The sequence below is a fragment of the Mastacembelus armatus genome, chromosome 11, assembly GCF_900324485.2.
Source record: "Mastacembelus armatus chromosome 11, fMasArm1.2, whole genome shotgun sequence".
Taxonomy (NCBI): domain Eukaryota; kingdom Metazoa; phylum Chordata; class Actinopteri; order Synbranchiformes; family Mastacembelidae; genus Mastacembelus; species Mastacembelus armatus.
This window is the reverse complement of record NC_046643.1, coordinates 14,267,969-14,281,995: the sequence shown is the minus strand read 5'-3', so window position 1 is coordinate 14,281,995 and position 14,027 is coordinate 14,267,969. Positions and strand designations below refer to the sequence as shown.

General features: G+C 38.8%; 2 protein-coding genes across 6 annotated transcripts in view; one reads left to right on the top strand and one right to left on the bottom strand.

Moving 5' to 3' along the window:
* Nucleotides 1-8,357, bottom strand: part of akap9 (A kinase (PRKA) anchor protein 9) — a 53,061-nt gene extending 44,704 nt beyond the window's left edge. For all 5 annotated transcript variants that reach the window (XM_026300958.1, XM_026300959.1, XM_026300962.1 and 2 more), the window contains exons 1-2: nucleotides 8,133-8,357; nucleotides 1,341-1,613 (exon numbers count right to left, since the gene is read on the bottom strand). In XM_026300958.1, coding sequence (XP_026156743.1) covers nucleotides 1,341-1,613; nucleotides 8,133-8,180 — 321 coding nt within the window. In that variant the 5' untranslated portion in view covers nucleotides 8,181-8,357. The remainder of the gene's footprint in view (nucleotides 1-1,340; nucleotides 1,614-8,132) is intronic.
* A 3,115-nt stretch (nucleotides 8,358-11,472) lies between these two features.
* mterf1 (mitochondrial transcription termination factor 1) lies at nucleotides 11,473-13,819 on the top strand. The gene is made up of 2 exons (XM_026300840.1): nucleotides 11,473-11,540; nucleotides 12,042-13,819. The coding sequence occupies exon 2, from the start codon at nucleotides 12,091-12,093 to the stop codon at nucleotides 13,246-13,248; it is 1,158 nt and encodes a 385-aa protein (XP_026156625.1). The 5' UTR covers nucleotides 11,473-11,540; nucleotides 12,042-12,090; the 3' UTR covers nucleotides 13,249-13,819.
* Nucleotides 13,820-14,027: the final 208 nt, after the last annotated feature.

Sequence of the window (14,027 nt, the reverse complement as noted above, 5' to 3'; positions counted from 1 at the left end):
AACAGCATCTTCATTATATTATATAACTACCAGATTTAGGGTATGCTTTATCTAAAATCTCTGCTTATCTTATGTGTTTGTGTAAAAAATGAATAATATCAGGATTAGCCTTAAAGATCTAGTTCCAACCTCTTAGTAAAATCTCTCCAGATGCAGTACATCTAAGGCTCTAAAAATCTCAATATATGTATTAAATGTATTTCAAAAACTCCACATTTTCATCTTGAGGTGTCAAGTCATGCTCAACAACAATATGGTGACATCGGAACAAAAATGACAGGGAATTTGACAGGATGGGAAGAGGAAGTGAACTGAAGCAGAAAATCAGGAAAACAGCAGGAATTCCCTACAGATTGAGAGAGAAATGATCTTTCTCATAAACTTCATCCTTCAATAATGCTACACAAATGAATCCTGCAATTCTTCATCTCTACCAGGACTGTGTTCATTTAATAAACACCAACTTTCTGAACGACCTCAGGTAACATGTATTTTTTTATTCATTCTTTCTTGTTGAAGGCTGCTCTGTGCTCCCAGCGAGAATAGTTGTCATGACAGCTATAGAGGCTCATTGAGTGCCAGGAGACAACAGAAACAAAGGCTGAAGCTGATCTCAGCCAAACCTGGGTGAGAGACGGGGTACACCCTGGACAGGCTGCCAGACTACTACAGGGCTATACACCCAACTGACACTTACGGGCAATTTAGAGTCACCAATCAACCCAACCTGCATGTGTCTTGACTGTGTCGGACAAAGCCGGAGTACATGGAGAAATCCCATGCAGGCACAGGGAGGACATGTAAATTACACATAGAAAAGACCATGGGACAAACAGGATTCAAACCCAGAACATTCTTGCTGTGAAGTGACAGCGCTAACCACAGCTCCACCTCTTCCATGCTGCACCACTTAAAAAGTACATATTAACAATAAAACAAGTGAAATCCATAAAATGGATTAATTAGCTAAGCCATCTGAGGAATGCTGATTTCTAAAAGATCAAAGATATGTCAGAAAATAACCCCATCAAAGTTACTGACAGTTATGAATAAATATTAAAAATACCTGTAAATATATAATTGGTTTTTGCTCCGTATTATTGAACAGGGATTCTATATGTGCCAATATTTCAAGGTTTAAGGTAAACTTTATTATCCCCTGAGGGGCAATTTGATTTACAGCCAGCAGCAAACACAAACATGGAGAAACACACACCATTAAAAATATTACATATTATTCACCAGATTAATAGCAGCAGGAATAAATGACCTCTTAAATCTGTTTGCAATAATCACTCCTGATAGTAACATAGTGTCAATGGAAAGTGTTAAGTATGTACCTCTATGGTGTAGGTCTGGTCGTGCTTGACAGTCTCTCCGCTCCGCAGTGTACTAGCAAAAGTAAACTCTGTGGTGGGTGGAGCTTTATTTCCTTCTTGCGATGCATCTTGTCCTCCACCTGAGACCTCTCCTGCTCCCGCGGATTGATCCGGCTCGGCCTCCACCCTTCCCTGTGAATCCCCCTCCGAGTCCTCCGAGGTCTTCTTTTTCTTCTTCTTTTTCTGTTTCTTCTGGGAGTCCGCGTGAGCTTTTCTCTGGCGGTACTCAGCCAGCTAGAGAGAGAAGAGGGAAACAGGTAGTGTTAGAGGTAAAAATCAAACAAGGTCTTTGGAAGTTTAAAAAAAAAAACAAACTTTAGCAAACACAGACAGCCCTTCTTTCAAATTTCTACATCTACAGTTGTAGCTTCCACTTAAATCTTTATCTAACCCTAACGTTCAGCCTTAAGATAAAGAATCACCTAATGCACAACTTCATTAGTCTACCTATAACAAAGACAAAAAACGACCTACTCTGAAGCTACACAGCTTGCTGAAACTCAGGCGCAACATTGTCTGCCCACAAAGGTGTCTTCCCTGCTCCCAGTGAATCCTCCTCCATGTGTCCATCTGACCTGACACATGCCTCTCGCTGTGCCAAGCGCTAATCCCAGCTAAAGGGATTATATATTTAAACTATGTCAATGATCCTAAAAACAGACATTAACATGTTTTCCTGTTATTTTATAATGAGCATTAATGATTAATAATGATGACTATATTAATTTATTGTAATATTTCACCAAATGAGACTGTAGTATCCAACTACCAAACCATATTTTATATACTGTCATCATCTCATTTGTGTTACACACACACACACACACACACACACACACACACACACACACACACACACACACACACACACACACACACACACACACACACACACACACACACACAGAGGGAAATAATCATACTAACAACATAGCCTGGACACTCAGTACAACTGGTATCCATTATGTATGAGCAGTCTGGGACAGCAAAGCGGTGGCACAGGCAGCTGATCAGTAAGAAAGCAGGGACTGCAGGTGTCACACCACAGGTGCTGCATGGATTGCCTTAGAAGTACTGTAGATGAGCTGTTGCCAAGGATACAGTGTTCATGCCAGCTCACCTGTCTGGAAACTGTCGCCGTACGCCTCGACTAACCACACACATTACAGATTAAATGACTGGTCAGTTACTCACCAGAAAATTCAGCTGTTTTGAAAATCATGTAATTTTTCATGTCAAACATTTGCTACTCTAGTTTTGTTATATGTGATAGTAAAATGAATCTCTTTTTCACATTTACATTAAATCACACTAAAAACAAACCTTGTCATGAAGTATTTTGCTAGCTAAACAATAAAATAAGAGAAATAACAACCTAAGAGACCTAAACAGAAACTAAACAGATAAGGAAACTCCACAGGGCACCTTTAAGAGCAGTCAACTTATATAAACTGATTTTAAATACTTGACTCTAGATCTGCAAAATGATTGATTAATTAATAATTATTTTCTGAATTAAACTAGTTTTTGTCTATCAGATGTTATAAAATAGCAAATAAAAAACTGCAGCCCTGCTCTGCTCTCACTGAGATTCATTGCAGATTTTATGTGCCTCTCTAGAGATCCCCACTCCTGTAGCTGCAAAAGCAGCACAGAAGATCTGGTTTGGCGATACTGTACAAATAGTTCGAGGCTGGCACGACAGAGCTGGGAGTGGGTGTCATGGTCACACCCCCACCTACAACACACAGCTCAAAAGCTCAAAGGGCTCCTGATCTGCGCCTCTGCACCTCCACAAGTTCCACCCCTCAACCAAATATACCCACATATTTGTACTTTCAAAAGAGGTATACCCATCAAATACCAGGGTACGTAGAGTGAGATATGAATGAATGCCAGTCTGACAGAATAGGAAATCTGTTTGCTACAATGACAGAGAATTTCTAAAAACACAACAAGGCTGATTATTTCTGACCTAAACCGAGTAAAGCACAAGCAATAGAGTGTGAGATGCAGAGAACCTGCCAGCAGAAATCACCCTGAGTATCTGAAAAGTCTAAGGAACCTCAGCCCTTCTTTGAGCTGCTTATCATAGCTGGCTGCCCTATTTGGCCGGGCAGAACAGAGCGATAGCTGAGCATATGGACTACTGGAGCCTGCATAGCTGCATCACCATCTGGGGAACAGAGACTACGTAGGTGTATCACCATCTGCTGTCTGAAAACATTCACACAGGCATTTTTTTCCCACTGCTATGTATCTGCATCTCATAGTAGCCGACTAACAGCATCAACAACAACATTAAAAAAACTGTGTAGGATCTTGTTTACTGGTGGTAAGATCTGACTGTCAGATTGAAGGCTGAAGTATATCTAAAGCTTATGTAACTGGAAACTCTGGGGACATTTACATTTCTGCAGAATATGTTTCAGTTTAAGGACATTACAACAATAAGCAAAACATGTTTTGTAACTAAACCGAGATCCCTGTAAAATAACGCAAAAAATGTTTTAGCACTGCTGAAAAGTTCACTGATGCTAAGAGGAAGCTCACAGCCTCCTATGTTATGTCATGTGTCAATGACAGTGCCAGAAAAATTGTGTTAGTCATCACCGAGATAAATTCTCCACCTTGCACACACAGATTAAAGCTGACGAGCAACAATAGCTATTAAAACAAAGAAACAGCTACTGAAGCTTCATCTGCCGCACCTGGTTCATCACCAGTACAACAAGGTGGAGTTGCATCTGTGAAATATTCAACAGACTCGGGACACAGATGCCACAAAACGTTCAGCAAAATCTTAAAGACAACAGATGAAAGATGAAAGCTGTTTTGACTGGTAAGGACGGATATTCCTGTGGTTTCTCCTGTAGCAGCAATAAATCTGTGTGTACTGTTAGTCAACAGCGTGTTCAACTCGGTGGCAAGAAAATAAATCAAGGGCAGTCAATACAATACACTGAGGCAAGGCAGTGCAGCAACAACACAAGGACAGCAAGGATGCAGCTTCATCTAAAATCACTATAAGACATATGTTTTCATTGTTCAAACAGGTAGAAGTCCTCCAACACATTTTTCCCTGCCTGATGGGTCTTTTAGGAGATGTGGTGAAAACTTCCAGCAGTGTGAAATGGGCCTCAAATATATTTTAATACAACTCATCCAACTTGATGCTCAGTAAGTTCAACTAGATGCTGAATTCAGCCTCTAGGACAATGGTTGTCCCAAAACTCCTCATCCACGCAACATATCCTAATGTTGTTCTCTGTTTGTTCAATCTGTTCAATTCGCAATATCTATTTCCAAACTGCAGTTCATCTGAAGGACAATCGTCACTTCAATCTTTAAAAATGTGTTATTTTGTGCAAACCACAATGGCATAAAAAAAACAAACCTGTAGTACGTGACCAAACAAGTCAAACTGAAAAACTGCAAAAACCATAAAAAGCCTTCTGGTGTGAAACATTTCAAAAATAAACTCCTGATCTGAAACAAACAAACTATTGGCACTAAAGCTGTGATGAATGAGCTATATTGGGCAAACAGATACTAGTTTCTATTTGAAAACCTCTGACAATGAAAGCCAGACAGGCTGAAACAGTATCAGTTTTGGTGTGCAAATGCAGGTTCTGATGTTTCCATGCTTCTAAAGGTTTCCTACAAGATCCTGACAGCAACAACAGTGAAGCAGGTAAAAAACAACTTTTGTATATGAAAAAGGGGTAAAGCGCTATTTCTGTCAACATGACTCTGCACAGGAAGTTGGATTCGAACGTCATTCAGGTCGTACCTAATTAAAATTGGGCAGCTGTTAGACCATCACATTCAATTAATCACCTGGCAATCCCTTCTAAAGCAGTACGCCATGACATTAGAGGGTTTCAAACATGCTCATTCTTTTGTCACTGAATTACAGATGATAAATACTGTAGCCTTAAAGTAAAACGCTCACATACCAATGAAAACAGTTAATTAGCTACATAAAATGTGGTGGTCACTGTCGATTCAACACACAGCAGAGCTGTGCAGGATATGTCCACTACAGTCAACTGTAGGATTAACTAAGGTAAGTAGATCAACTGGTACCTTGCTGGCCTTAAAACTGCCAGACTGTAACACTGACATTTACAATATCTACCAACCCTGAGAAAACCTAATTGTATTCTGAGCAGTTTTTAAAGGTCTCTCCAATTTGGGGAGAATATATCTTCACTCTTGGAAATGATTTGTTTAAGGCTATAATATATGGCAAAGCAATTTGTACATAATCACAATGAGGCACATTTTATGCATCATATTTTTCTGTTCAAAAGCACAAAAGCAAGTTCAAAAGTAAATCATTACAAATCTATGAGAATGTGCATCAGATATTCACTGCACTAACATATCACATTTTGAATAGGCAGAAAGTCACATCAACTCATTATATAAATAGCATGTTTCAATTAGACACATCAAAGAAAGAAATAAGCCTACCATCCTCCATGAACGATGTCTGCACAACATGAGCCAAATGAAACACACACTTCAGTGCTCTCACCTGAGCCAATCAGTACGGGCAGCCAGAGGTTTTTGGACAAAAAATATTTAAAACAACTAAAATGGCATCACATTCCAATGAAAAGGGAGAATAAAGCCAAGCAAAACACTGCACTAGACAGTTTACATGATTTTTTTTTTCAGTAAGAGGAACAGTTAGGTGACTTTACACAGTCTGGGTTTAAACAATGTCAGCCCAAAAGAGGGAAGAGGTTAGTGAAACAAATATCAAGAAGAGAGAGTGTTCAAATCACAGATAATTGCAATGAGTATATGAGGTTCTTTGACCTAAGGCAAAATCTTGTACCATCTTCAGCTCAACACAGTTTCAGAAGATGAAACTCATGGGCGTATCTACCATGTAACAAGAGCCTGAGTCTTGCACAAGTAACTCCATAATGCCAGTAATGCAGACATTAATGCGATCAATTTTTCCACAGAGAAAACAACAGCATATCTGCAGCTAATAGCTTGGAACAGTAGTCTGGCCACACCAGCCGACATTTTGCACTTCGCTCATTGTCTGGTATGACTCCATAGTCACATGCATGGGACAGACATCATTTTAAGCATACCTCACAATAGATGACAGTTTTGCCTTCATTCCAACATGAACATGAACATGACCCTTAATATACCTGAGATGAATCATTGCTTTTAAAGATAAAATCATTCATTGAGCAAAAAGGAAAATTACAGAAAACTATAAAATCTTGGAAGATCTTTGTAAATTATTTAAGTTTGAGGGAAAAACACAATATGAAGATTTGGACTCATGTATTATTTAATATGTATATGAAGTTTAAATGTTTGTTTTTATAGTTTGTGAGTTTCAAGAGGCACTGAGTATAAAATCTAAACATGACTAGTTAACTATTTCAGCATATATCTACTTATCAAATTCTGTGACGTTTTCCAGACATAAATCAATCTATACTTAAACCTGCCAGATCCATTCTGATTATGTGATTTTACTACACTATAGGGGTTTATTTCTGGGTTATCCTGGCCAACCATTATCAGTATGTTTTTATTGTGAAGTTTCTCCCCTGCATGTGAAAACACAGTGGCATGGTACTGTGGAGAAGACAGTACTGAAAACCTCCCGCAATACAAAGAGACCTTATAAAAACCAAAATACCAAAGCCAGAACTAGGGAGATGGTCTTCCTTAGTCTCCCCCACTGAACAGGCCTGAAAGCCAGAGCACCTGGATCACTTAAAACCAGGAGCAACCAAACACACCATATCACTAAACTGCTACACTGCAAATACTGTATGCTCTCTCTCTCTCTCCCTCTCTCTCTTTTGGAAATATGCCTGATCTAATTATCCACATGCCTTTAAGGTTTTTTTGATTATCATATTGTGCATTATCTGCTATTTTAAAGTGGAGGTCAACATGTCGAACACTGGTCCGACCAGCTTCACCTGATTACATGGTATGTTGTTAAGATTTCCTTGCAGGCATGTTACTGACTTAATTCATGCTCAGGGTGTTTGGGCACAGAATTATCAGTAACTGGTGCAAGGTCATGAAATATCTCATGATCACATGGCTCACACAGAGCAGTGTACCAATGTCTTTCGTTGCTGTTTATCACACAAAACAAGGCCTCCTTATATGAATAGGATAAACAATTCATTCAGGTCTACAAGGCAAAAACGGAGCAGCCTGATCCTGCTGTTTTATATTCATTAGTGAATGGACTGGGAAGGGGGGGTCTCTTGACCTCATTAATGATGCTGGTGGCTGATAAAGAGGCACAGGTTTGACATGTGGGTCAATGTTTGGTCTGTCTGGGGGGGGGGACATGTCCTGAAAATCCTGTTACACCAGCCTGTCAGCCTCACTTCTGGTGGCGTTTATAATCCTTTAATAAAAATGAGACAGCTTCAGTTGTGGGCGATTAAGTCAGCACTACCTGAGCACTGCTACACGCCAGGTAAAGAAAAGTAAAAGGAAAACTGTAACGTTTCAGACCATGACAAAGGAAGCTAACAGCTATGCTAACCCACCCCCCTGTAAACCAATCCCAGCTGTCAGAGCAGGGCGCATGTTTGCTGACAGCTGAAAGGGGGATCTGAAGGGAGGGGGTAAAAACAGCTGACAGACCAAGCGGAGACAAGTTGTCCACAACATTAAGTCGCCACCTCACACCTCTGCAGCAGTGACAGTGACTTATGCTGACACAAAAACTGAGGATCCTACCTTTGCTTTGCCGGCCTCCAGCTTCTTTTGCCTCTCCTCGTCTTCCATCTCCGCAGTTCCTGTGGCTAAAACAAGAGGTAAACTGCTTCATACGAAACAGCAGCGATAAATATCCCAAACCTGACGATTTTATAGGTCTAGTCTAGTTTCCAACTCGCTGCAGGAGACTTCCAGTAGGTGCTGTCTCGTTGTTGCTAGTCTGCCGCCATGTTTTCCACGTAAACATGAGACCCAACTATGATGACGTCGTCTAGGTGCCTTCACGGCCACGCCCCTAACATCCACTAGTGGTGCCTTCACGGCCTGTCAGAATTATCGGAATTAATGCAAGTTCACCACAGTGTAGAAACTGTATCTGTGAAGTATGGAGAAGTGGTGGATGAAATATTTCTTGTATTGAATAGTGCTGCATTTATAAAACTACGCAAAGGATAGGTTCACATTTCTCAACTATGTGTCAAAACAATATTAAGATGTCCCGATAAACTAAAGGGGCTTTTCCTTCTGCTAAAATTCCTCCTTCCTTTCATAAACAGAAACATTCAAGTAAAGTACAAGTACATGAAAACACTTAAGTACAAGTACAGTACTTGAGTACATGTACCTAGCTACATGCTGGCTAGTTAAATCTTTAGTAATCCATCATATTTTAAAAGCTCATCTATGCCTATTTATGTAAAGTCCTGACTCAAAAAGTAACTATAAATGTTAAAAATATTTCTAATATTGATTTCTAAAGTATATGTATAAAGTGCGCTTAAATTGAGTTACATACAAAAGTGTATAAGTGCTTTTGCAAATGTACTTGCAGTCTAATGATTGACAATTGTTGTCTAAACCTTCCTACATTTTGTTTTGTTGTAATCACTTTGTCTGTTTTCATGTTTTAATCCCTGAGAAAGAAAAAAAATGAATACAGTCTTAATGTAGAGTAATTTTACTAATAATCCTTAATATAATGAACACATCTAATGATAATACTTTGCTTAAATTGATAAATTCCCCCATAAAATGCAGCCTGAAACGTCTGCTCAGTTTCTATGGTAACAGAAGGAAAGGTTGCCAGAGCTGTCCCAGTTTAGAGTTTTCTTTTTTAACGCTAAATGTTTTGAAATCAAAGCAGTATTTTCTCCTGATAAAGACTTCACATTGAAATGTAAGCCCTTAAAGAGGAAATATTTGAGCTGTCTTGGCTGAATGAGAGAGCAGGTAACATGAGAGACAGGATTCAGTTTCTAGGACAGATGGAGGGTGATAAAAGAAAGCATGGCCAATATTCTACTTACAGTATGTACTCCATGTGGAATTGATCTGAGTCTACAAAAAATCTACACATAATTAAAATGGGTCGTGCCGTTGTATTGTCAGATTGTGATCATTTTTTTAATTGTTTTACATAAATCAGTGAAGTACTGGGAGATGTGAGCAGCAAGCAGAACGTTTGCAAGGCTTATGTAACTTTTACTAGTTTTTCCTTTGTGTAGCTTTTAATGTGTTATGTGTAAAGGATAAAATACACAGGCTTTACAAATAAACTTATTACTTTTTGCTTCCAAAGAAACATGTGAGCTTAATTATTTCATGTACATTTTAACAGAAACATTGTTATTATAAACAGCTGCTACTGAATACCTTTTCGTGTGTTTTGTTTCCCTAAAAGCTGACATATTAAAGAAACTAATTCTAAAAAACACACAGGATGCAATGTATGTGTATTTGTGTATATACGACATAAACTCCCTCTCAGGTTGTTAAAACATCCAAGTTCACCATCATTACTTTAAATTAAAGTACTTTCCAAGACCATAATCCTGATGCTTTTGACTCAACATGATTTGTATTAAATATAACTTTGTCAAAGAAAACACACTAAAGTTCCTAAAATGTTAATGTTTGTGTTCTGCTTGTTAAATTGCTGATTTGAAACATACCAGCGGCTGCAGAAGGAGAGGATGCTCTGTGTCTTCGGCTGACAGGAGCTGAGCAGCTTATTGTCTGGCAGATCTTGAATTCCACCCATCTTCTTTTAGACATACTTATCTATTTTCTCCCACCTGTGAACACTTGCTGTTTGTGCACCAGCATCTATAAGCGTCACTGAGCATTTGAAAGTTTTCGTCAGTTTCTAAATTATTGATTCACTGATGGAGTACTGTGTCAGCAGTTACCCAAGCAACTTTACCAAGACGACCACAACAAATGGATCAGAACAGGATTTAATGTAATATTAACACAACAGCAGAAGAATTTTTACAAAAAATTCAATAAACATTTCCAAAAGGTTTAGAAGGAACAAGAAAATAGATTCATTATCACTATAAACTTCAGGCTTACAGCTGTTCTTCTTTCTACTTTTTATTGAGCAATTTATTTAAAATTTTCCACATAAGTACATGACAGTATATGAAAGTACATACATTATATTGTCATAACTGATGTCTGCTTGGGGGATAAACAAAAGATGCATATAACTAATTCCATCTTAGTGCATTAATTTATCAGCATCTACATAATAAACTGGCAACTGTATAATTGTGGAGCCCATGAAAAGTTACTAAGTGGTAAGATAAATGCTTTGTTGATGGTTCATTGTCTTTAGTTAGTGTTCAGGGTCAAATTCAACTGCAGCTTCTCTCATCATTTGCTCCATGTGCAAGATTATTAAATCACACAGCAGCTTGGACCATAAGAGTTGCACCCTATCACATAATTATGCCAAAAGTCAAAAGTGTTTTGGACATGTGTGATAAATATGAAACTGGGCATATAAATGAGAAAGAAAAGTGTCTTGTTGATGACTGGGACAAAATAATGAGTCACTTCAGTCTGAGAGCAAAGGAGTGAAAGCTCGTCTGTATAATGAAGATATGCTTTAAAATATTCATAAGTGGTGGGACTCATTGGCACAGAGAAGCAATAGGTTAGTTTGGGTTTCAGTGCTAAGATGTAAGCCACAGCATCTTGCAAATGCTTATTTGTATGTAGTGAGCAAATATAAAATATCAGCTGTGTCTGACATGAAATTAAGAATTACTGACTGTTATAAAAGGGATGAAACATCCTATTACACTCTCAGGTTTTATACACCTGCTGTTCCAAACAACTATGCAATTATTCAGGGTCTTCATTTTATATCATTAAGTCACGGTCGCCTATTAAGCTGGTAAGTGCAGCCACGAACAGGTAGAAACGTGTAAGTCCTTTGCTTCCACCTGGTGTTTGTAAGTGAACGGAGAAGCCATTTAAACTCCAAACCTGTAGATGGCGGTAATTAGCAGCACAAAGCTTCGGGAAGTTCTCAAATGTCAAATATCGCGAGATTTTCTCAAAGTTTCATTTTCCCGGTCGTGTCATTGATGTCCACAGCAGAAATGTGTAGTCGAAAAACAGAGAAACTAAATCCAAACGGTAAGTAGATATGGTGTTTTATTTCATTTGTGTAAGATGGTAGTCATTCATTACAAATGCACAGGGTTGTAACTTTTAGTGGTTACAACCGTGTGGTCGTTCTGATTAGTCATCTGGTGAATGTTTTATGTAGTTTAAGATTTCGGGGGATTTATTTAGCCGTGTTGTTTGTCAGAAATATTTCCTATATAAGTATTGACCAGGAAAGCTTATAAATTATCTGGGGCATGGTTCTGCCCCAGATAATTTGAAGTTAATGCCTTCAAATTCGTGTGTCACAGTTGTGCTAACTTAAAGCTTGTAATCAGGTGAAAGTGAAAGAAGGTCTGAGTTTGGTTAATTAAAATTATGGTATAATTTGTGCTACAGCGCTGAAAAGTAACGTTATTGTTTTTATTTAAGGAGCCTGATGTTTTTGCATGAATCCTAAATCCTTAGCTTCATTAATAAAATATTCAGTTTTGTGTCTTTGACTAAATGTCTGTGTTTATGTTCTTTTAGATCCAGTGGCTCTGGCAGTGATGTTACACTTTAGCCCTCGTCACTGAAAATGGCAGCAGTACCCAAAGTGAGGGCTCTTTTCAGCCTCTATCCATCAGTGACATTGCTGCGCAGCTTTTGTCTAATTCCAGCAGAGTTTACATCATCCTCCCTCCACAGAAGCCTTTGCTTTGTTACAAGGAATCACGAACCAAACCCACAGGTGAGCTCAGAGAATGAATCTCTGTTGGAGAATCTCAATCTCATGGGGGTTGATGTGAAGATGGCACGCCAGCGTCAGCCTGGGGTGCTTCGAAAAGTCTTCACTAATGAGCAGGGCCTTGCTCAGTTTCTGCAAGGTAAAGGAGCCAACCGTAAAGTGATCGCCAGCATCATATCGCGCTACCCCCGTGCTATCACCCGCTCAATTGACCACTTGGAAAAGCGATGGCAGCTGTGGAGAAACATCTTCAAGACAGATACAGAAATTGTTAGCATCCTGGATCGTTCCCCCGAGTCTTTCTTCCGCTCAAGTGACAATGGAAACTTGGAGAAAAACATAGATTTTCTGATCTCACTGGGACTGAACACCAAAGACCTTCACCGGCTGCTGACCACAGCACCACGGACATTCTCCAACCGTTTAGAGCTCAATAAGCAGATGGTTGAGTTTCTGGAAGATATATGTGCAGAGCTCGGTGGGGAGAATCCAGAGCAGTTTGCTAAAGCAGTCATTTCAAGGAACCTCTACATTCTCATCAGAAGCACAAAGAGAGTCAAGACAAACATTGAACACCTGAGAGCTTACCTAAAGTTGAGTAATTCAGAGCTACTTGCTCTCCTTCAGGGTCCTGGGGCAGAAATTCTGGACCTGTCGAATGAGTATCTGAAAAAGAATTTCAACAGCCTTCAGCAAAGGATGACTTTACTTGGCTGCCAGAAAAATGACACTAAAAAACTAGTTATTAGCTATCCAATGATTTTATACATTGGGGCAAGCACGTTGAGCTCTAAGCTGGACTGTCTTCTGAAAGGAGGAATAACAATAAATCAGATACTAGAGAAGCCCAAGGTCTTGGAGTACAGCACACAGAACATTATGGGGCGACTAGAGGAGTTGAAGAGAGTGGGCTATGACTTCCAGACGAATGGCATCAACATCCTGGACACTAGCAGAAAACGGTTTGATGCAAAGATGGGAAAACTTTCAGCCCCACGAGATGAATGAATGTAGTTTGCCTGCCTGTAATGTTAGACTCTGATGCTGCTTGTACTTGAACATGGCTTAAGGAAAATCATTTATTTTGGTTTTTGCATTTATTAGTTCATCTTGTCCTAGAATGTACCTTCTGACCTCTCTGATGTGCAGTATGCACTTGTTTGTTGGGCTGCATCTTAGAAATAGTCTCTTATTAGTATATCTACCAATACATTTTCTTTTTTAACCCTTAGGTCTCTGACATATCAGAAAAGTGAAAAATACTTAAAGGTACAGGTATGACATAAGACAATGAAGGTAGCAAATCCTTAAAATGAGGATAGGGACTGTGGTATTTTTACCTGAAAAATAATAAATAATAATAAAAACAGTTGTCAATTAATCTTCTGTTGAAAGACTAATTGATTTAGTTCTATTATCTAGTGGTGCAGTGATATTTGTATAATTGATGACTGCTCCTCGTTGTGCTCATTAAATACCGCAGCATTTCTTTTACTGGTAAGGGATATGTAAATTACTCTCCATGCTGGAAAAGATGCTCTTGAATCTTCTGCAAAGAAATAAAAGTAATATGCAAACAAACCCATAACGAATCTTCTGCAAAGAAATAAAAGTAATATGCAAACAAACCCATAACGTGTGACTATATGTTTCACTCATAGTTCCAGTTACTTCTGTGTTCAAGGCTCATAAATCTCATACATTTACCAATAAAAGGTATTGCTTTTGTTTGTTTGTAGGAATATAAAATGAATCATGTTACGCATCTTCTTTTAACAAGAATAACC

Excerpts from the sequence above, each read along its gene's own strand:
- mterf1 (XM_026300840.1), top strand. The coding sequence starts at position 12,091 with ATGGCAGCAGTACCCAAAGTGAGGGCTCTTTTCAGCCTCTATCCATCA.